The sequence below is a fragment of the Oncorhynchus nerka genome, linkage group LG26 (genome assembly GCF_034236695.1).
Source record: "Oncorhynchus nerka isolate Pitt River linkage group LG26, Oner_Uvic_2.0, whole genome shotgun sequence".
Classification (NCBI taxonomy): Eukaryota; Metazoa; Chordata; class Actinopteri; order Salmoniformes; family Salmonidae; genus Oncorhynchus; species Oncorhynchus nerka.
In genome coordinates, this window is record NC_088421.1 from 45,680,047 (window position 1) to 45,704,802 (window position 24,756).

At 43.9% G+C, this 24,756-nt stretch overlaps 1 protein-coding gene and 1 pseudogene across 3 annotated transcripts in view; one reads left to right on the forward strand and one right to left on the reverse strand.

The window, feature by feature from the left end:
• LOC115128092 (NACHT, LRR and PYD domains-containing protein 12-like) overlaps positions 1-24,756 on the forward strand; it is an 80,905-nt pseudogene that overhangs the window by 8,883 nt on the left and 47,266 nt on the right.
• Positions 14,988-24,756, reverse strand: part of LOC115119911 (NACHT, LRR and PYD domains-containing protein 14-like) — a 16,209-nt gene continuing 6,440 nt past the window's right edge. For 2 of the 3 annotated variants that reach the window (XM_065010809.1, XM_065010808.1), the window contains 5 exons: positions 22,928-24,719; positions 22,270-22,443; positions 20,425-20,598; positions 20,226-20,272; positions 14,988-17,875 (listed from right to left, as the gene is read on the reverse strand). In XM_065010809.1, the coding sequence (XP_064866881.1) occupies positions 17,319-17,875; positions 20,226-20,272; positions 20,425-20,598; positions 22,270-22,443; positions 22,928-24,719 (2,744 nt within the window). In that variant the 3' untranslated portion in view covers positions 14,988-17,318. The remainder of the gene's footprint in view (positions 17,876-20,225; positions 20,273-20,424; positions 20,599-22,269; positions 22,444-22,927; positions 24,720-24,756) is intronic. The other variant, XM_065010810.1, reaches the window with a different exon arrangement.

Sequence of the window (24,756 nt, forward strand, 5' to 3'; positions counted from 1 at the left end):
ACCAGGTTATGTGGGGTGGCCAGTCCTCTTCTGGCTGTGCCGGTGGAGATTATAACAGAACAAACACAACCTCAAACACAACCCCAAACACAACCCCAAACACAACACCAAACACAACCCCAAACACAACCTCAAACACAACCCCAAACACAACCCCAAACACAACACCAAACACAACCCCAAACACAACCCCAAACACAGCCCCAAACACAACCTCAAACACAACCCCAAACACAACCCCAAACACAACCTCAAACACAACACCAAACACAACCCCAAACACAACCCCAAACACAACCCCAAACACAACCTCAAACACAACCTCGAACACAACCCCAAACACAACCTCAAACACAACCCCAAACACAACCCCAACACAACCCCAAACACAACCCACAAAACCAACCCAAACAAACAAACAACCCCAAACACAACCCCAAACACAACCCCAAACACAACCACAAAACACAACCCCAAACACAACCCAAACACAACCAAACTGCAAAATCAACCAACGGGTTTAAATACTAAACGTTTTACAACTTTAATACATGAAGTGAATTGGTCAGAAAACATCACTTCTTCAAATAGGGGGATTAGTAATATGATATGATTTGACTCTTTGCAGGCTGTCAGGCTGTCTAGTCACAGAGGAAGGCTGTTGTTCTCTGGTCTCAGCTCTGAGGTCAAACCCCTCACACCTGAGAGTGCTGGACCTGAGCTACAATCACCCAGGAGACTCAGGAGTCAGACTGCTCTCTGCTGGACTGGAGGATCCAAACTACAGACTGGAGAGACTCAAGTATGTAGAGGGTTTATGTCAATGTTCATATCAGACATGTTTGAGTTATCAGGCTCGTTAAGACAAACATTCTTACCAACCCTTGGACAAAGTGTGAGTGAGTGAGTGAGAGAGTGAGTGAGTGAGAGAGAGAGTTCACGTGTATCCCTCAATGACTGTCTGTTCTTCTGCTTACCGCTACAGTGTGGAACATGGTGGAGAGTACACAATGAAACCTGGGCTTAGAAAATGTGAGTGTTGACTGCTGTGAAGAATTTGACTAAGAATAAGTCTTAATTCAAGTTCAGTCAAAGACCACCATCATTAATTACTTGGACATATTAAATATCAGCTGTAGTTCTACAGAAGCAGAAATCAGGGACACCAAAGTTTAGAAAGAGTTGCTTTGACAATGTGTGTGTCTGTGTATGTGTGTGGCATGTTTGTGTTGCATCAGAAATGTGTGAGTGTTCATGCATGCATCCTGGGGTGTGTGTGTGTGTGTGTGTGTGTAATTAATGGGAATAAGTGTTTTATATTACCATACAGTATAACAGTTGATCAATCAAAAGTCTCAAGTTACCTTAACATCTCCTTTTGATACCTAGAAACATCTACATTAAATTAATTAGTGAAAGGTGAATTAACATTCTAATGTGGCCTCCCAGGTGGCGCTGCAGTACAGCGCCCTTAACCACTGTGCCATCAGAGACTCTGGGTTCGCGCCCAGGCTCTGCCGTAACCGGCCGCGACCGGGAGGTCCGTGGGGTGACGCGTCGTCCGGGTTAGGGAGGGTTTGGCGGTAGGGATATCCTTGTCTCATCGCGCACTAGCGACTCCTGTGGTGGGATGGGCGCAGTGTGCGCTAACCCAGTTTGCCAGGTGCACAGTGTTTCCTCCGACACATTGGTGCGGCTGGCTTCCGGGTTGGATGCGCGCTGTGTTAAGAAGCAGTGCGGTTTGGTTGGAGGACGCATGACTTTCAACCTTCGTCTCTCCCGAGCCCGTACGGGAGTTTTAGCGATGAGACAAGATAGTAGCTACTAAACATTTTATAACAAGAAATTGGAGAGAAAAAGGGGTACAAAAAAAAAGAAATTCTAATGTGAATGATGATGATTTCTAATATTGTGTCTGGTTTCATCCATCAGATGTCTGTGATCTCACACTGGACCCAAACACAGCACACAGTCTCCTCTCTCTGTCTGAGGAGAACAGAAAGGTGACATGTGGGAGAAAGAAGCAGCCGTATCCTGATCACCCAGAGAGATTTGAGGACTATAGACAGGTGCTGTGTAGAGAGGGTCTGACTGGGCGCTGTTACTGGGAGGTAGAGTGGAGTGGGGGATGGCCGGTTATAGGAGTGACATATAAAGGAATCAACAGGAGAGGAGGGGGTAAGGACTGTGGACTCGGATGGAATGACAAGTCCTGGAGTCTGTTCTGCTCTGACAACAGTTACACTGCCAGGCACAATTGTAATACCACTCTCATAGACGTCCCTTCCTCCAGCTCCCACAGAGTAGGAGTGTATCTGGACTGGCCAAACGGCACTCTGTCCTTCTACAGAGTCTCCTCTGACTCACTGACCCACCTGAACACATTCTACACCACATTCACTGAGCCCCTCTATTCAGGGTTCTGGGTTTATGATGACTCTTCAGTGTCCCTAATCAAACACAACACAATATTTTAATAAAATATAAAATAAGAATATAAATAAATAAATAAATAACTCTGTGTCACACACACTGGAAACACACACACACACACACTGGACACACACACACACACACACTGGACACACACACAGACACACATACTGGACACACACTGGACACACACACACACAAACTGGACACACACACTGGACACACACACACACACTGGAAACACACACACACACACACTGGACACACACACAGACACACATACTGGACACACACTGGACACACACACACACAAACTGGACACACACACTGGACACACACACACACACAAAATGGACACACACACATGCAAACACACTGGACACACACACACTGGACACAAACTGGACACACACCCGACACACACACACTGGACGGACACACACACACACTGGACACCCACACAGGACACACACACACCTTGTACACACACACATACACTGAATACACACACACATCAGTTTGGGCCAGTTTATTCCTGTAAATACACTGAACAAAAATATAAAGTAAACATGTAAAGTGTTGGTCCCATGTTTCATTCCGCTGAAATAAAAGATCCCTGAAATGTTCCATACACACAAAAAGCTGACATGTTTTACAGCCCTGTTAGTGAGCATTTCTCATTTGCCAAGATAATCCATCCACCTGACCACTGTGGCATATGAAGAAGCTGGTGTCATGTTTGCTGATGTGAACAGAGTGGCCCATGGTGGCAGTGAGGTTATGATATGGGGAATCATAAGCTACGGACAATGAACACAAGTGCATTTTATCAATCATGTTCAAGTACCTGACATGGCAAATCATATCCATAAACGTGGAAAACTGGCACGACACATTTGGTCCCATGCTTCAATTCAGGAAAGTTTCTCTAAACAGTTATGGACAAAATGTTAATGCTCAAAACTTTGTTTGGTGAAAACTGCTATTCAAATGTTAAAGAATGAGATCTTGAATAAAAAAGGTGAATTACTTGCACGGGTGGCTGCATCTTGCATCAATGTCCTCCATGAAGATGAGATTGATATTCTTGACTCTCATCTCCTCCATCTCTCAGCAGGTAAACAGCATTTGACAAACTACAGAAGAGATACATCATTATTTGCAAACTAAATGAATCAAACACTGAAAAAGAAATAGAAAAACCCTTCATTATTACTGCATCCCACCTTCCACCAAACCACCAACACGCCTGTCTCGTCCAATTTCCTTGTTTTGGGTTTGGACCTGATGGTGTTGCCTGCTTGAAGTCTATGGTAACCCGAAACACTTTTTAATATCAAGTACAGTACAGGTATACCGTACTGAGCGGTGCCTGGAGCAGATCACACAGTTGTGTCAGGTTCAGTATCTAAATGGATGTTGCATGACACAACCAATAATATTACATTCAGCATCCACAATACCAACATACCGTCTCCAACCATCAGACCACCAATAATATTACATTCAACATACACAATACCAACATACCGTCTCCAACCATCAGACCACCAATAATATGACATTCAACATACACAATACCAACATACCGTCTCCAACCATCAGCCCACTGAGACCACCAATAATATTACATTCAACATCCACAATACCAACATACCGTCTCCAACCATCAGACCACCAATAATATTACATTCAGCATCCACAATACCAACATACCGTCTCCAACCATCAGCCCACTGAGACCACCAATAATATTACATTCAACATACATAATACCAACATACCGTCTCCAACCATCAGACCACCAATAATATTACATTCAACATACATAATACCAACATACCGTCTCCAACCATCAGACCACCAATAATATTACATTCAACATACATAATACCAACATACCGTCTCCAACCATCAGCCCACTGAGTCAAACAGATGATTCTAGATTTCATTCACATTCCCTTCTAGTTTCGTAAGGTAACAATGTAAGGTATCCTTAAAATGCAGTGAATATTACATTCAGGCATAATGTTATCACTTTACCTCTGTTGGTGATATGGGCTTCAAAACGAATCCATCCACATCAGCTTGGTTTGCAAAGTACTTTTCCCCATGTCTTGGTGACTCATAACTTGATCCAGACGACTTCCTCCTAGGCAAACCAAAAGTCCATTGCTACCACCCCTGTTCCATTGTCTGTAAAGAGATGTCTAATTACCTGGAGACAACTTTATAGTTGTTGGACTCCAGGAAGAGGAGCTGCTGCTACCATTCCCTGTTCCATTGTCCTGTAAAGAGATGTCTAATATACCTGGAACAACTTTATAGTTGTTGGAATCCAGGAAGAGGAGCTGCTGTTAACCCCTGTTCCATTGTCCTGTAAAGAGATGTCTAATTACCTGGAGACAACTTTATAGTTGTTGGACTCAGGAAGAGGAGCTGCTGTTACCACCCCTGTTCCATTGTCCTGTAAAGAGATGTCTAATATACCTGGAGACAACTTTATAGTTGTTGGACTCCAGGAAGAGGAGCTGCTGTTACCACCCCTGTTCAATTGTCCTGTAAAGAGATGTCTAATATACCTGGAGACAACTTTATAGTTGTTGGACTCCAGGAAGAGTAGCTGCTGCTACCACCCCTGTTCCATTGTCCTGTAAAGAGATGTCTAATCTACCTGGAGACAACTTTATAGTTGTTGGACTCCAGGAAGAGGAGCTGCTGTTACCACCCCTGTTCCATTGTCCTGTAAAGAGATGTCTAATATACCTGGAGACAACTTTATAGTTGTTGGACTCCAGGAAGAGGAGCTGCTGTTACCACCCCTGTTCCATTGTCCTGTAAAGAGATGTCTAATATACCTGGAGACAACTTTATAGTTGTTGGACTCCAGGAAGAGGAGCTGCTGCTACCACCCCTGTTCCATTGTCCTGTAAAGAGATGTCTAATCTACCTGGAGACAACTTTATAGTTGTTGGACTCCAGGAAGAGGAGCTGCTGTTACCACCCCTGTTCCATTGTCCTGTAAAGAGATGTCTAATATACCTGGAGACAACTTTATAGTTGTTGGACTCCAGGAAGAGTAGCTGCTGCTACCACCCCTGTTCCATTGTCCTGTAAAGAGATGTCTAATATACCTGGAGACAACTTTATAGTTATTGGACTCCAGGAAGAGTAGCTGCTGACCTCCTCTGTTCCATTGTCCTGTAAAGAGATGTCTAATTACCTGGAGACAACTTTATAGTTGTTGGACTCCAGGAAGAGGAGCTGCTGTTACCACCCCTGTTCCATTGTCCTGTAAAGAGATGTCTAATCTACCTGGAGACAACTTTATAGTTGTTGGACTCCAGGAAGAGGAGCTGCTGTTACCACCCCTGTTCCATTGTCCTGTAAAGAGATGTCTAATATACCTGGAGACAACTTTATAGTTGTTGGACTCCAGGAAGAGTAGCTGCTGTTACCACCCCTGTTCCATTGTCCTGTAAAGAGATGTCTAATATACCTGGAGACAACTTTATAGTTGTTGGACTCCAGGAAGAGGAGCTGCTGTTACCACCCCTGTTCCATTGTCCTGTAAAGAGATGTCTAATATACCTGGAGACAACTTTATAGTTGTTGGACTCCAGGAAGAGGAGCTGCTGCTACCACCCCTGTTCCATTGTCCTGTAAAGAGATGTCTAATATACCTGGAGACAACTTTATAGTTGTTGGACTCCAGGAAGAGGAGCTGCTGTTACCACCCCTGTTCCATTGTCCTGTAAAGAGATGTCTAATATACCTGGAGACAACTTTATAGTTGTTGGACTCCAGGAAGAGGAGCTGCTGTTACCACCCCTGTTCCATTGTCCTGTAAAGAGATGTCTAATATACCAGGAGACAACTTTATAGTTGTTGGACTCCAGGAAGAGGAGCTGCTGCTACCACCCCTGTTCCATTGTCCTGTAAAGAGATGTCTAATATACCTGGAGACAACTTTATAGTTGTTGGACTCCAGGAAGAGGAGCTGCTGCTACCACCCCTGTTCCATTGTCCTGTAAAGAGATGTCTAATATACCTGGAGACAACTTTATAGTTGTTGGACTCCAGGAAGAGGAGCTGCTGCTACCACCCCTGTTCCATTGTCCTGTAAAGAGATGTCTAATATACCAGGAGACAACTTTATAGTTGTTGGACTCCAGGAAGAGGAGCTGCTGCTACCACCCCTGTTCCATTGTCCTGTAAAGAGATGTCTAATATACCAGGAGACAACTTTATAGTTGTTGGACTCCAGGAAGAGGAGCTGCTGCTACCACCCCTGTTCCATTGTCCTGTAAAGAGATGTCTAATATACCTGGAGACAACTTTATAGTTGTTGGACTCCAGGAAGAGGAGCTGCTGTTACCACCCCTGTTCCATTGTCCTGTAAAGAGATGTCTAATATACCTGGAGACAACTTTATAGTTGTTGGACTCCAGGAAGAGGAGCTGCTGCTACCACCCCTGTTCCATTGTCCTGTAAAGAGATGTCTAATATACCTGGAGACAACTTTATAGTTGTTGGACTCCAGGAAGAGGAGCTGCTGCTACCACCCCTGTTCCATTGTCCTGTAAAGAGATGTCTAATATACCTGGAGACAACTTTATAGTTGTTGGACTCCAGGAAGAGGAGCTGCTGTTACCACCCCTGTTCCATTGTCCTGTAAAGAGATGTCTAATATACCTGGAGACAACTTTATAGTTGTTGGACTCCAGGAAGAGGAGCTGCTGTTACCACCCCTGTTCCATTGTCCTGTAAAGAGATGTCTAATATACCAGGAGACAACTTTATAGTTGTTGGACTCCAGGAAGAGGAGCACTGCTACCACCCCTGTTCCATTGTCCTGTAAAGAGATGTCTAATATACCAGGAGACAACTTTATAGTTGTTGGACTCCAGGAAGAGGAGCTGCTGCTACCACCCCTGTTCCATTGTCCTGTAAAGAGATGTCTAATATACCTGGAGACAACTTTATAGTTGTTGGACTCCAGGAAGAGGAGCTGCTGCTACCACCCCTGTTCCATTGTCCTGTAAAGAGATGTCTAATATACCTGGAGACAACTTTATAGTTGTTGGACTCCAGGAAGAGGAGCTGCTGCTACCACCCCTGTTCCATTGTCCTGTAAAGAGATGTCTAATATACCAGGAGACAACTTTATAGTTGTTGGACTCCAGGAAGAGGAGCTGCTGCTACCACCCCTGTTCCATTGTCCTGTAAAGAGATGTCTAATATACCAGGAGACAACTTTATAGTTGTTGGACTCCAGGAAGAGGAGCTGCTGCTACCACCCCTGTTCCATTGTCCTGTAAAGAGATGTCTAATATACCTGGAGACAACTTTATAGTTGTTGGACTCCAGGAAGAGGAGCTGCTGCTACCACCCCTGTTCCATTGTCCTGTAAAGAGATGTCTAATCTACCTGGAGACAACTTTATAGTTGTTGGACTCCAGGAAGAGGAGCTGCTGCTACCACCCTGTTCCATTGTCCTGTAAAGAGATGTCTAATATACCTGGAGACAACTTTATAGTTGTTGGACTCCAGGAAGAGGAGCTGCTGCTACCACCCCTGTTCCATTGTCCTGTAAAGAGATGTCTAATATACCTGGAGACAACTTTATAGTTGTTGGACTCCAGGAAGAGGAGCTGCTGCTACCACCCCTGTTCCATTGTCCTGTAAAGAGATGTCTAATATACCAGGAGACAACTTTATAGTTGTTGGACTCCAGGAAGAGGAGCTGCTGCTACCACCCCTGTTCCATTGTCCTGTAAAGAGATGTCTAATATACCAGGAGACAACTTTATAGTTGTTGGACTCCAGGAAGAGGAGCTGCTGCTACCACCCCTGTTCCATTGTCCTGTAAAGAGATGTCTAATATACCTGGAGACAACTTTATAGTTGTTGGACTCCAGGAAGAGGAGCTGCTGCTACCACCCCTGTTCCATTGTCCTGTAAAGAGATGTCTAATATACCTGGAGACAACTTTATAGTTGTTGGACTCCAGGAAGAGGAGCTGCTGTTACCACCCCTGTTCCATTGTCCTGTAAAGAGATGTCTAATATACCTGGAGACAACTTTATAGTTGTTGGACTCCAGGAAGAGGAGCTGCTGTTACCACCCCTGTTCCATTGTCCTGTAAAGAGATGTCTAATATACCTGGAGACAACTTTATAGTTGTTGGACTCCAGGAAGAGTAGCTGCTGCTACCACCCCTGTTCCATTGTCCTGTAAAGAGATGTCTAATATACCTGGATACAACTTTATAGTTGTTGGACTCCAGGAAGAGGAGCTGCTGCTACCACCCCTGTTCCATTGTCCTGTAAAGAGATGTCTAATATACCTGGAGACAACTTTATAGTTGTTGGACTCCAGGAAGAGGAGCTGTTGTTACCACCCCTGTTCCATTGTCCTGTAAAGAGATGTCTAATATACCTGGAGACAACTTTATAGTTGTTGGACTCCAGCAAGAGGAGCTGTTGTTACCACCCCTGTTCCATTGTCCTGTAAAGAGATGTCTAATCTACCTGGAGACAACTTTATAGTTGTTGGACTCCAGGAAGAGGAGCTGTTGTTACCACCCCTGTTCCATTGTCCTGTAAAGAGATGTCTAATATACCTGGAGACAACTTTATAGTTGTTGGACTCCAGGAAGAGGAGCTGTTGTTACCACCCCTGTTCCATTGTCCTGTAAAGAGATGTCTAATATACCTGGAGACAACTTTATAGTTGTTGGACTCCAGGAAGAGGAGCTGTTGTTACCACCCCTGTTCCATTGTCCTGTAAAGAGATGTCTAATATACCTGGAGACAACTTTATAGTTGTTGGACTCCAGGAAGAGGAGCTGCTGCTACCACCCCTGTTCCATTGTCCTGTAAAGAGATGTCTAATATACCTGGAGACAACTTTATAGTTGTTGGACTCCAGGAAGAGGAGCTGCTGCTACCACCCCTGTTCCATTGTCCTGTAAAGAGATGTCTAATCTACCTGGAGACAACTTTATAGTTGTTGGACTCCAGGAAGAGGAGCTGCTGTTACCACCCCTGTTCCATTGTCCTGTAAAGAGATGTCTAATATACCTGGAGACAACTTTATAGTTGTTGGACTCCAGGAAGAGGAGCTGCTGCTACCACCCCTGTTCCATTGTCCTGTAAAGAGATGTCTAATATACCTGGAGACAACTTTATAGTTGTTGGACTCCAGGAAGAGGAGCTGCTGCTACCACCCCTGTTCCATTGTCCTGTAAAGAGATGTCTAATATACCTGGAGACAACTTTATAGTTGTTGGACTCCAGGAAGAGGAGCTGCTGCTTTGTAACAGATGATGGGGATCCCTATAAAGAAATAACATGAAAGACTACAAGGCTGTTAGTCTGTACAATTGTTTGACAAAAATGGAAAAGATTATTAGCATTGTTGCATCACAGGCAGGAGAGAACATTTTGGAACTCCCAAGAATGGCTGAATTTACCAAGTAGCTCTGAGAATGTGATTATTACAGAGAATGAAATCATGTTAGTTAGGGAGCTAATAAACCCACTGAAGACGTTCATGTTTGAGCCGATCGTTGCCTCAGATCAATGAGTTCGTTCTCGTAGCAGTAACACAAACATGCTGCCTGAAACACCTCAGCTAGAGGGTCTGCATAGCCAGACACAAACAGGTGTGAGTGGGGGTGCTGCCAGATAATGACTAGAGTAGGAGTGTGTGTGTTTTAGAGAGATGGTGGCGATACAGCAAGCAAACTGGGTACATGGTAGTGGAAACAGATCAGCATTACAATGTTGATATCATGGATGGTCAGTGCTTGCAGCTTTTTACCCGAAAGAGGAGCAGGGAGACGCTGTGTTATTATTCCTGCTGCTGATGGCCACTTTAAGAAGTTAAGATGGAGATGAAATATGTTACAGATACTATATAAATGTCCCATCACTCAGACAGTTAGTGAATACACAGCATCCAGCACGGCAAACAATCATTCAAATGTCATTTACAAAAGCCCTTTTTACATCAAAAATAATAACCACAGTGGTTATAGAGGGTGCAACGGTTCAACACTACAGTGGTTATAGAGGGTGCAACGGTTCAACACTACAGTGGTTATAGAGGGTGCAACGGTTCAACACCTCAGGAGAAAATGTCAGTTGTCTTTTCATAGCTGAGCATTCATAGGCTGAGAGAGAGTCGAAACAGCAGGATCGGGACAAGGTAGAACATCCATTGAAACGGGTAAAAACAATTCCAGTCCGATTCCCTTTATGGATGGGTGTTTCTTTGAATTGGCTGTTGAATGGCTCTTTCTCCATTTTCAGAACAGCAGCCCCCCCCCAAGGAGATCCATAGTATATTTTGGCTCTGATTCTGAGCTCTCAGCTTCATACAGGGAGTTCTGGTCTTCACTGATCTCACTCTGCGTCAGCTCCATCTGTGGCGTATAGGGGACTCAGTATCAGTATACAGGACTTGGTTGTATACTGATGGTCATGAGCCAATCTAGCTGGGCCCTGAGTTCTTTAGTGATGGTCCCTGTGGACCTCTTCTCCACTGCAGCACAGGAACACTCTGGCACCCAGGGGTCAGTTTGGCATGCTGTACTAACCCTTCTTTAGTGATGGTCCCAGTGGACCTCTTATCCACTGCAGCACAGGAACACTCTGGCACCCAGGGGTCAGTTTGGCATGCTGTACTAACCCTTCTTTAGTGATGGTCCCAGTGGACCTCTTCTCCACCGCAGCACAGGAACACTCTGGCACCCAGGGGTCAGTTTGGCATGCTGTACTAACCCTTCTTTAGTGATGGTCCCAGTGGACCTCTTCTCCACTGCAGCACAGGAACACTCTGGCACCCAGGGGTCAGTTTGGCATGCTGTACTAACCCTTCTTTAGTGATGGTCCCTGTGGACCTCTTATCCACTGCAGCACAGGAACACTCTGGCACCCAGGAGTCAGTTTGGCATGCTGTACTAACCCTTCTTTCCTGTTGGTAGATAACAACTAAGGCATCTATTAGGCTATAGTGACATTCAAGAATCACTGCATATACTTGAAATAAACAATAACCTTAGATGCAAATCCATGTTATTTCTATCTCCTCTGTCTCCTCCAGGATGAAAACATTTTCAGGGATGCCTGAGTGTGCGTTGGTGCTTTGGCTAAACTCAGCAGTGAGTTAAACAATGGACTCCATTATGGCTATCATAACCTTTATCCGATCAACATTTATCCTTCAACATGGCTTGTTTCGTGGTCTGCTGACTCGGTAATTGCGTTACTCTTCGATTGCCCCCACAACAAACCCAACACATACTAGTGTAAATTGTTGATGAGGAATTTGTAGCTGAGGTTTGTTTGAGTGACATTTTAAAATCCCTTGAATGGACTTAATTTGGACCTACAAGGGAGGGGTTAAACAGTTATTGGTATGCTTTGAAAGATGTATTGCTTTTCAAAATACATTTATTTTCTCCTCTGATTTGATCCCAGAATAAAATCATCAATTTCCTACTGTGCGTAACTACATCCAGTCCTCATCAGTACAGATGATGCCTACTGTGCGTAACTACATCCAGTCCTCATCAGTACAGATGACTACTCAATTTCCCTACTGTGCTTTAACTAAAGTCCTCATCAGTACAGATGACTTAATTTCCCTAATGGACATCCAGTCCTCATCAGTACAGATGACTACTCAATTTCCTACTGTGCAACTACATCCAGTCCTCATCAGTACAGATGACTGTCAATTTCCCTACTGTGCGTCTACATCCAGTCCTCATCAGTACAGATGACTACTCAATTTCCCTACTGTGCGTAACTACATCCAGTCCTCATCATACAGATGACTACTCAATTTCCCTACTGATGAGTAACTACATCCAGTCCTCATCAGTACAGATGACTATTTCAATTTCCCTATGGACTTAATTTGGACCTCCAGTCCTCATCAGTACAGATGACTACTCAATTTCCCTACTGTGCGTTACATCCAGTCCTCATCAGTACAGATGACTACTCAATTTCCCTATTCCAGTCCTCATCAGTACAGATGACTACTCAATTTCTCCTACTGATTTGCGTAATCATCCAGTCCTCATCAGTACAGATGACTACTCAATTTCCCTACTGTGAGTAACTACATCCAGTCCTCATCAGTACAGATGACTACTCAATTTCCCTACTGTGCGTAACTACATCCAGTCCTCATCAGTACAGATGACTACTCAATTTCCCTACTGTGAGTAACTACATCCAGTCCTCATCAGTACAGATGACTACTCAATTTCCCTACTGTGAGTAACTACATCCAGTCCTCATCAGTACAGATGACTACTCAATTTCCTACTGTGCGTAACTACATCCAGTCCTCATCAGTACAGATGACTACTCAATTTCCCTACTGTGCGTAACTACATCCAGTCCTCATCAGTACAGATGACTACTCAATTTCCCTACTGTGCGTAACTACATCCAGTCCTCATCAGTACAGATGACTACTCAATTTCCCTACTGTGCGTAACTATATCCAGTCCTCATCAGTACAGATGACTCCCGTGATGGCAGAGTTTTTAGTTAAACTGAAAGATAACTTTGAAACAAGACTTGATGAGTTTAGTCTCCCCACAGAGGTGATGCAGTTTGTTAGGGACCCCGTTCTATGCTGATCAAGAGGGGAGACTTCTCTGCAAAAGCCAAACAGGTGCCGACGTCACGTGATGAGGGTTCCCTCTACCTAAAGTTCGTAGACATGTCTGTGAGCTGTGCAAAGTTTTGGACTGAGCATATTATTGCAGAATAATTCCCAAACATACAGGTGTCAATGTTTTGTTTTCTCTACAATACAACAATAGACAAACAGCACAACTAAAGAATAATGTGTGTGTAGATTGTGTGTGTTCGAGTGTGAGAGTACACGTTTAACTATACTTGTGGGGACCAACTGGGGCATTTTGCTGATACCCACAAGGAAAAAGGTCATTTCTAGGGGGTTTAAGGTTAGAAGTAGAGTTAGAGGTTAAATGTTAGGGTTAGGTTTTGACATGGTCTGCCTTACAGGGATAATTATTTTGTCCCCAGTTGGTCAAGATGTCCCCACACGGGATGTGTGCAAACAGTTCAATGTCCCCATAAGGTCAGCACAACAGTTCAATGTCCCCATAAGGTCAGCACAACAGTTCAATGTCCTCATAAGGTCAGCACAACAGTTCAATGTCCCCATAAGGTCAGGACAACAGTTCAATGTCCCCATAAGGTCAGCACAACAGTTCAATGTCCCCATAAGGTCAGCACAACAGTTCAATGTCCCCATAAGGTCAGCACAACAGTTCAATGTCCCCATAAGGTCAGGACAACCGTTCAATGTCCCCATAAGGTCAGCACAACAGTTCAATGTCCCCATAAGGTCAGCACAACAGTTCATGTTTTTGATTTAATCAACCTGGAATACCAAGTGTGTTGAATTTAGGCAATCGCTGAATTGATTAATTAGGTCAGTTGGTCAGGTTTGTTGTCTAGTTGGATCAGAATCCTGCTGCAGGCTACCTGCTGCACTCCATGAAACGGGTTTACCCCCAGAGGAATGTACATGTTTCCTGGAGACAGGACCAGCTCTGAAACGGGTTTACCCCCAGAGGAATGTACATGCTTCCTGGAGACAGGACCAGCTCTGAAACGGGTTTACCCCCAGAGGAATGTACATGTTTCCTGGAGACAGGACCAGCTCTGAAACGGGTTTACCCCCAGAGGAATGTACATGCTTCCTGGAGACAGGACCAGCTCTGAAACGGGTTTACCCCCAGAGGAATGTACATGTTTCCTGGAGACAGGACCAGCTCTGAAACGGGTTTACCCCCAGAGGAATGTACATGTTTCCTGGAGACAGGACCAGCTCTGAAACGGGTTTACCCCCAGAGGAATGTACATGTTTCCTGGAGACAGGACCAGCTCTGAAACGGGTTTACCCCCAGAGGAATGTACATGTTTCCTGGAGACAGGACCAGCTCTGAAACGGGTTTACCCCCAGAGGAATGTACATGTTTCCTGGAGACAGGACCAGCTCTGAAACGGGTTTACCCCCAGAGGAATGTACATGTTTCCTGGAGACAGGACCAGCTCTGAAACGGGTTTACCCCCAGAGGAATGTACATGTTTCCTGGAGACAGGACCAGCTCTGAAACGGGTTTACCCCCAGAGGAATGTACATGTTTCCTGGAGACAGGACCAGCTCTGATAACGTGTTGTTGTGCTGTTTGTATTCTGTTTTTTCTACTGCTGCCTTCTTGTCTCCCTAGCCAAATAGACTGTGTCATAATGTGTGTGTAGATTGTGTGTGATAGAGTGAGTGTGTGTGTCTCTGTGTGTGTGTGTGTGTGTGTGTGTGTGTGTGTGTGTGTGTGTGTGTGTGTGTGTGTGTGTGTGTGTGTGTGTGTGTGTGTGTGTGTGTGTGTGTGTGTGTGTGTGTGTGTGAGAGAGAGAGTAAATACCCAGATAATGGTAAGAAAGATAAACAAAATATAGAAATAATAGCTAACATAAAGAAAATGACAGCATTGCTAGTAATACAAAATCAAATATTTATTAAGTATGAACATTCTCCATGATTAAATAACCTTATGGCTAAAAACAGCTTGAGTGTTACTACAATAAATCAGTCAAAACATGAAAACACAACTACAAAACACCATTAAATACAGTTGGAATGTAGTTAGAACTCAAACTGTTCAAATCAAACAGAAAAACAACAAAATGTTGGATCAACACATTTAGATTTCTAGATACTCTACTTTGCTTTTGCATTACCCATACAGCTGTTTAAAGTCATACAAAGGCCAAGTGCAGTATCAGTATTTTAGGGGTCATAGGTCAGATCAGTGGTCATGGTTGATATGCATGGACAAAAAAACTAACTTTAATGCAGTTTTTATCAGATTGGCTGTTTACGTAAACTGCTCTTTGCCTTTGTACGGCAGTACAAAGACCATGGTTACACCTTCCTGAAAACAATGACTCCATACTTTGCTGAAACCTGTTCTGCCAGTTAATGTCCTTAAAGACTAGAATGTTCCACTGTGGTTAGTCAAAAACATGACAAGATAGTAACCCTGACTGATGAATGTGTGAACTATCAAACAGATATGTCACATTCTGTTTCATCCATAAACTGTATTTTTTTGTGAAGAATCAACAACAAGTGGGACACAATCATGAAGTGGAACGACATTTATTGGATATTTCAAACTTTTTTAACAAATCAAAAACTGAAAAATTGGGCGTGCAAAATTATTCAGCCCCCTTAAGTTAATACTTTGTAGCGCCACCTTTTGCTGCGATTACAGCTGTAAGTCGCTTGGGGTATGTCTCTATCAGTTTTGCACATCGAGAGACTGACATTTTTTCCCATTCCTCCTTGCAAAACAGCTCGAGCTCAGTGAGGTTGGATGGAGAGCATTTGTGAACAGCAGTTTTCAGTTCTTTCCACAGATTCTCGATTGGATTCAGGTCTGGACTTTGACTTGGCCATTCTAACACCTGGATATGCTTATTTTTGAACCATTCCATTGTAGATTTTGCTTTATGTTTTGGATCATTGTTTTGTTGGAAGACAAATCTCCGTCCCAGTCTCAGGTCTTTTGCAGACTCCATCAGGTTTTCTTCCAGAATGGTCCTGTATTTGGCTCCATCCATCTTTCCATCAATTTTAACCATCTTCCCTGTCCCTGCTGAAGAAAAGCAGGCCCAAACCATGATGCTGCTACCACCATGTTTGACAGTGGGGATGGTGTGTTCAGGGTGATGAGCTGTGTTGCTTTTACGCCAAACATAACGTTTTGCATTGTTGCCAAAAAGTTCAATTTTGGTTTCATCTGACCAGAGCACCTTCTTCCACATGTTTGGTGTGTCTCCCAGGTGGCTTGTGGCAAACTTTAAACAACACTTTTTATGGATATCTTTAAGAAATGTCTTTCTTCTTGCCACTCTTCCATAAAGGCCAGATTTGTGCAATATACGACTGATTGTTGTCCTATGGACAGAGTCTCCCACCTCAGCTGTAGATCTCTGCAGTTCATCCAGAGTGATCATGGGCCTGCCTCTTGGCTGCATCTCTGATCAGTCTTCTCCTTGTATGAGCTGAAAGTTTAGAGGGACGGCCAGGTCTTGGTAGATTTGCAGTGGTCTGATACTCCTTCCATTTCAATATTATCGCTTGCACAGTGCTCCTTGGGATGTTTAAAGCTTGGGAAATCTTTTTGTATCCAAATCCGGCTTTAAACTTCTTCACAACAGTATCTCGGACCTGCCTGGTGTGTTCTTTGTTCTTCATGATGCTCTCTGCGCTTTTAACGGACCTCTGAGACTATCACAGTGCAGGTGCATTGATACAGAGACTTGATTACACACAGGTGGATTGTATTTATTATCATTAGTCATTTAGGTCAACATTGGATCATTCAGAGATCCTCACTGAACTTCTGGAGAGAGTTTGCTGCACTGAAAGTAAAGGGTCTGAATAATTTTGCACGCCCAATTTTTCAGTTTTTGCTTTGTTAAAAAAGTTTGAAATATCCAATAAATGTCGTTCCACTTCATGATTGTGTCCCACTTGTTGTTGAATCTTCACAAAAAAATACAGTTTTATATCTTTATGTTTGAAGCCTGAAATGTAGCAAAAGGTCGCAAAGTTCAAGGGGGCCGAATACTTTCGCAAGGCACTGTATATCCAGTGTGTGTTATTGTGTGTCCAGTTTGTCCAGTGTGTGTGTCCATTGACACAGAGTTACCATGGTTATTATTTCCAAGAATAAATTGATCCAAACTGGTGTGTTCCTCCATGTATTTAAATGTCATATTGTGATCAAACATAAAACACATGATTAGAGTGAAACATCATGTTTTTTTTGGCCCCATGAACACCTGACACAGGGACACTGAGGAGTCAACATCATTAACCTTAAACCCTGGATAGAGGGGCTCAGTGAATGTGGTGTAGAATGTGTACAGGTGGGTCAGTGTGTCAGAGGAGACTCTGTAGAAGGACAGAGTGCCGGCTGGCCAGTCCAGATACACCCCTACTCTGTGGGAGCTGGAGGGGGGGACGTCTAAGGTAATGTGAACATTATTGTGCCTGGCATTGTAACTTTTGTCAGAAAAGAACAGACTCCAGGACTTGTCATTGGATCCAATAACACAGTCATTACCCCTTCCTCTCCTGCTGATTCCTTTATATGTCACTCCAATGTCAGCCAATCCCCCACTCCCCTCTACCTCCCAGTAACAGCGCCCAGTCAGACCATCTCTACACAGCACTTGCTGCCAGACCTCAAATCTCTCCTGGTGATCAGGATACGGTTGTGTCTCCCTGCTACGTGTCACCTTTCTGTTCTCCTCAGTCAGAGAGAGGAGTCTGTTTACTGTGTTTGGGTCCAGTGTGGGATCACAGGCATCTGGTGGATGAAACCAGACACAATGTTAGAAATCATCATCATTCACATTAGAATGTTAACTCCCTGGCGACCTGAATGCTCTCGTTGGCTGGCCCTCACTACATATCCATCGCCAAACCCACTGGCATTTATAAGTCTTTGCTAGGTAAAGCCTGGCCTTATCTCAGCTCACTGGTCACCATAGCAACACCCACCCGTAGCACGCGCTCCAGCAGGTATATTTCACTGGTCACCATAGCAACACCCACCCGTAGCACGCGCTCCAGCAGGTATATTTCACTGGTCACCATAGCAACACCCACCCGTAGCACACGCTCCAGCAGGTATATCTCACTGGTCACCATAGCAACACCCACCCGTAGCACGCGCTCCAGCAGGTATATTTCACTGGTCACCATAGCAACACCCACCCGTAGCACACGCTCCAGCAGGTATATCTCACTGGTCACCATAGCAACACCCACACGTAGCACGCGCTCCAGCAGGTATATTTCACTGGTCATCCCCAAAGCCAACACTTACTTCGGCCGCCTTTCCTTCCAGTTCTCTGCTGCCAATGACTGGAACGAATTGTAAAAATCACTGAAGCTGGAGTCTTATATCTCCCTCTCTAACTTTAAGCATCAGCTGTCAGAACAGCTTACCGATCACTGTACCTGTACATAACCAATCTGTAAATATCACACCCAACTACCTCATCCCCATTTTATTACTTACCCTCTTGTTCTTTTGCACCCCAGTATCTCTACTTGCACATCATCATCTGCACATCTATCACTCCAGTATTAATGCGGAGATGTTTTTTTTTAAACATTTTAATTTTACCTTTATTTAACCAGGCATGTCAGTTAAGAACAAATTCTTATTTTCAATGACGGCCTAGGAACAGTGGGTTAACTGCCTGTTCAGGGGCAGAACGACAGATTTGTACCTTGTCAGCTCGGGGGTTTGAACTTGCAACCTTCCGGGTACTAGTCCAACACTCTAACCACTAGGCTACCCTGCAGCCCCGGTAAATGAGAACTTGTTCTCAACTGGCCTACTTACCTGCCTGTCTCTCTATGTCTGTCACTGCCTGCCTGTGTGTGTGTGCGCCACTGTGTTTGCCTGCCCGTCTGTCTGTCCCCCTGCCTGCCCGTCTGTCCCCCTGCCTGCCCTTCTATCTGTCCCCCTGCCTACCCGTCTATCTGTCCCCTGCCTACCCATCTGTCTGTCCCCCTGCCTGCCCGTCTGTCTGTCCCCCTGCCTGCCCGTCTGTCTGTCCCCCTGCCTGCCCGTCTGTCTGTCCCCCTGCCTGCCTGCCCGTCTGTCTGTCCCCCTGCCTGCCCGTCTGTCTGTCCCCCTGCCTGCCCGTCTGTCTGTCCCCCTGCCTGCCCGTCTGTCTGTCCCCCTGCCTGCCCGTCTGTCTGTCCTCCTGCCTGCCCATCTGTCTGTCCCCTGCCTGCCAGTCTGTCTGTCCCCCTGCCTGCCCGTCTGTCTGTCCCCCTGCCTGCCCTTCTATCTGTCCCCCTGCCTGCCCGTCTGTCTGTCCCCCTGCCTGCCTGCCCATCTGTCTGTCCTCCTGCCTGCCCGTCTGTCTGTCCCCCTGCCTGCCCATCTGTCTGTCCCCCTGCCTGCCCTTCTATCTGTCCTCCTGCCTGCCTGCCCGTCTGTCTGTCCTCCTGCCTGCCCGTCTGTCTGTCCCCCTGCCTGCCTGCCCGTCTGTCTGTCCTCCTGCCTGCCCGTCTGTCTGTCCCCCTGCCTGCCCGTCTGTCTGTCCCCCTGCCTGCCCTTCTATCTGTTAAATAAATGTGAAATAAAAAATAAAATGATGTAGCCAATTTTGACTTTGAATAATAATAATAATAATAATAACTTTAAATAAAGGTGAAATAAAAAGAAGAAAAAAATCACAAATTCATTTAATGTAGATGTTTCTAGGTATCAAAAGGAGAAGTTAAGGTAACTTGAGACTTGTTGAATGGTCATATGTTATACTGTATGGTAATATAAAACACACTTATTCCCATTAATTATACACACACACACACACACACACACACACACACACACACACACACACACACACACACACACACACACACACACACACACACACACACAAAAACACACACACACACACACCTGTATGCATGCATAAACACACATTTCTAGCGTAACACGAACACACCACACACATACACACACACTGCCAAAGCTACTCTTTCTAAACTTTGGTGTCCCTGATTTCTGCTTCTGTAGAACTACAGATTGTATGTAATATGACCAAGTAAGTAATGATGGTGGTCTTTGACTTAACTTGAATTAAGACTTATTCTTAGTCATATTCTTCACAGCAGTCAACACTCACATTTTCTAAGCCCAGGATTCATTGCGTACTCTCCACCATGATCCACACTGGAGAACAGACAGTCATTGAGTGATACACGTGAACACACACACACACAAAGCATATAACTTTGTCCAAGTGGTGGTAAGAATGTTTGTCTTAACTAGCCTGATAACTCAAACATGCCTGATATGAACATTGACATAAACCCTCTACATACTTGAGTTTCTCCAGTCTGCAGTGTGGATCCTCCAGTCCAGCAGAGAGCAGTCTGACTCCTGAGTCTCCTGGGTGATTGTAGCTCAGGTCCAGTTCTCTCAGGTGTGAGGGGTTTGACCTCAGAGCTGAGACCAGAGAAGCACAGCCTTCCTCTGTGACTAGACAGCCTGACAGCCTGCAAAGAGTCAAATCATATTAAAACCACACTGCTATTCTTTCGTGGTGAAAATAGTGGCAGTATATTTCTTCAACATATTCAGATATATCAGTGTCCAGCAACCTTTCATATCTATTCGTAAATGAATGTATATAAGTTTTTAGAAATTACAAAAAATCAAAGTATGGCTTGTAGAGAGAAAAATATAAAGTCCAAATATTTGAGTAGACTGACCAGACCAGTTTAAAAGGCAGTATCAGTCAGAAGACAGACAGTGAGGTATCAGACTTAGATTGTACTGAGTACACACCATATCTATTTAGACAGTGAAGCTAACATTTTAAATGTGCCTCCAGCACTCCAGCATTTTTGGATTTGAGATCAAATGTTTTATTTAAAGTGACAGTATATAATGTCTTCTTCAATTTCAGGGTATTCTTTTATACATGTCTGTTTCACGTTTAGAAAATGAAAAGCAATTCATGTATCTAGTCTCCCTATCTGAAGAAGTCATAAGTATTCTGGCCAATTAACTTATAGTCTATTAAAGTAGTCAAAAGATTAGTATTTGGTCTCATATTCCTTCGTGACAATGACTACATCAAGCTTGTCACTGTCATGATTAAGAAAGATCATGAATGAATCATGAATAATAACGAGTGAGAGAGTTACAGAGGCTACAACAAGACATACTAACCTCTCACCATTAACCTCTAATTAAAGGTGACATTCTAACCTCTCACCATTAACCTCTAATTAAAGGTGACATACTAACCTCTCACCATGAACCTCTAATTAAAGGTGACATACTAACCTCTCACCATTAACCTCTAATTAAAGGTGACATACTAACCTCTCACCATTAACCTCTAATTAAAGGTGACATTCTAACCTCTCACCATTAACCTCTAATTAAAGGTGACATACTAACCTCTCACCATTAACCTCTAATTAAAGGTGACATACTAACCTCTCACCATTAACCTCTAATTAAAGGTGACATTCTAACCTCTCACCATTAACCTCTAATTAAAGGTGACATACTAACCTCTCACCATTAACCTCTAATTAAAGGTGACATTCTAACCTCTCACCATTAACCTCTAATTAAAGGTGACATTCTAACCTCTCACCATTAACCTCTAATTAAAGGTGACATTCTAACCTCTCACCATTAACCTCTAATTAAAGGTGACATACTAACCTCTCACCATTAACCTCTAATTAAAGGTGACATTCTAACCTCTCACCATTAACCTCTAATTAAAGGTGACATTCTAACCTCTCACCATTAACCTCTAATTAAAGGTGACATTCTAACCTCTCACCATTAACCTCTAATTAAAGGTGACATTCTAACCTCTCACCATTAACCTCTAATTAAAGGTGACATTCTAACCTCTCACCATTAACCTCTAATTAAAGGTGACATTCTAACCTCTCACCATTAACCTCTAATTAAAGGTGACATACTAACCTCTCACCATTAACCTCTAATTAAAGGTGACATTCTGTACTGTCACCTAATATTAAACTGTTTTCTAAAATCCAAAATGCTGGAGCATAGCAGCAAATTTAAACCTGTAAACTGCACTGTAAACACACATATGATGTGGACTATGTGCCTGGTAAACACATGTGGATCTAGTGAACAGTTATCACTTGTTGACCAAATACAGGAATACTGACCTCAGAATCTCCAGTTTACAGTGGGGATTCCCCAGTCCAGCAGAGAGCAGCTTCACTCCTGAATCCTTCAGGTCATTGTTACTCAGATCCAGCTCTCTCAGGTGTGAGGGGTTTGACTTCAGAGCTGAGACCAGAGAAGCACAGGCTTTGTCTGTGACTCCACAGCCTGACAGCCTGATAAAGAGATCATCATGACTTCACAAACACACTGTTCATTTAACACCAGTAGTGTAGAAGGACAATGGCAGATGCATTTGGTTTATTCTCCCAAACAACATATAGATTGATCTTTAATCTCCTAGAAATGTATGGTCACATTGTTGTAATATTTCTGTTGTGGAGAAATGACCAAGCAGGAGACGGGAGTACAGTGAGTTTTCGTTTAGTCAGAACCCCTCGTGCTCTACAGTTCCCGGCACCCCAGTGCGCATGTGCATTTCCTATTAGGTGTAGTAACGTAACACTGCCGTAATGCATTACTGCTTAGTAACAGCACAGTAACTAATATAAACAGATGTAGATCCCAGATACTACAATTGTTATACTAATGTGAAAAGCAATACACTGAGTAAATATGTTTTTCAACAATTCATATTTTTCTCTAAAGTGAATATTTCTTCCTGATGATTAGTACTTAAATGTATTTGTATTTACTCACAGAGCAGCTCTGGAGACTTTGACCACTGGCAGCAGCCTCAGAAGACCTTCCTCTGATCTGGAGTATTTCTTCAGGTCAAACACATCCAGCTCCTTTTCTGAAGTCAGCAACACAAAGACCAGAGCTGACCACTGTGCATGTGACAGTTTGGCTTCTGACAGACTTCCTGATCTCAGGTAGCGTTGGATCTCCTCCACTAGAGAATGGTCATTCAGTTCATTCAGACAGTGGAACAGATTGATGCACCTCTCTGGAGAGGGATTCTCCCTGATCTTCTCCTTGATGTACTTGACTGTTTCTTCATGACTCTGTGAGTTGCTTCTTGTCGTTGTCAGTAGACCTCGTAAGTGCTTCTGATTGGACTCCAGTGAGAGGCCCAGAAGGAAGCGGAGGAAAAGGTCCAGGTTTCCCGTCTCACTTTGTAAGGAATTATCCACAGCCCTCTTGTAGACAGTAACTTCTGGCTTGTTTCTGAACAGCGCAAAAAAGTTCCTGGATGTTGTTTGAGGTTCGGCCAATAGATTTTCATTGTTGTTGCTGAATGAAAGGAACACATATACAGCAGCCAGAAACTCCTGAATGCTCAGATGCACGAAGCAGTACACCTTGTCCTGGTACAGCCCACATTCCTCTTTAAAGAGCTGTGTGCACAATCCTGAGTACACTGAGGCTTCATTGACATCAATGCCAGCCTCTTTCAGGTCTTCTTCATAGAAAATCAGATTGCCCTTCACAAGCTGTTGAAAAGCCAGTTTTCCCAGTGACAGAATGCTCTCTTTATTCCAGTCTGGACCCCTCTCTTCTTTCCCAAGGTACTTTTCATTCTGCTGTTTGGTATGAAACACCACAAGGTGTGTGTACATCTCAGTCAGAGTCTTGGGCATCTCTTCTCTCTTATGTTTCAGCATGTCTTTAAGGACTGTTGCAGAAATCCAACAGAAGACTGGAATGTGGCACATGATGTGGAGGCTCCTTGATGTCTTTATGTGTGAGATGATTCTGCTGGCCAGGTCCTCATCACTGAATCTCTTCCTGAAGTACTCCTCCTTCTGTGGATCATTGAACCCTCGTACCTCTGTCACCTGGTCAACACACCCTGAAGGGATCTTATTGGCTGCTGCAGGTCGGGTAGTTATCCAGAGGAGAGCAGAGGGAAGGAGATTTCCCTTGATGAGATTTGTCATCAGAACATCCACTGAGGTAGACTTTGTGACGTCACAACAGATCTTGTTCTTCTGGAAGTCTAGGGGCAGTCGGCACTCATCCAGACCATCAAAGATGAACAGAACTTTGTACTTGTCGTAGTTGGAAATTCTTGATTCTTTGGTTTCCGTTGAGAAGTGATTGAGAAGTTCAATCAAAGTGTGTTTGTCCTCTTTCATCAAATTCAGCTCCCGAAAAGGGAATGAAAATACAAATTGGACATCCTGATTTGCTTTTCCTTCAGCCCAGTCCAGAATGAACTTCTGCACAGAGACTGTTTTTCCAATGCCAGCGACTCCCTTTGTCAGCACAGTTCTGATAAGTTTGTCTTGTCCAGTTAAGGGTGTGAAGATGTCGTTACATTTGATTGCAGTCTCTGGTCTTGCTTGTTTCCTGGTTGTTGTCTCAATCTGTCTCAGCTCATGTTCATTATTGACCTCTCCTGTTCCACCCTCTGTGATGTAGAGCTCTGTGTAGATCTTATTGAGAAGTGTTGGGTTTCCTTGTTTAGCGATCCCCTCAAATACACATTGAAACTTCTTCTTCAGATTAGATTTGAGTTCACTTTGGCAAATCACAGCGAGCTCATCTGAATGAAGAAATAACACAGAGGATATTAATATTAC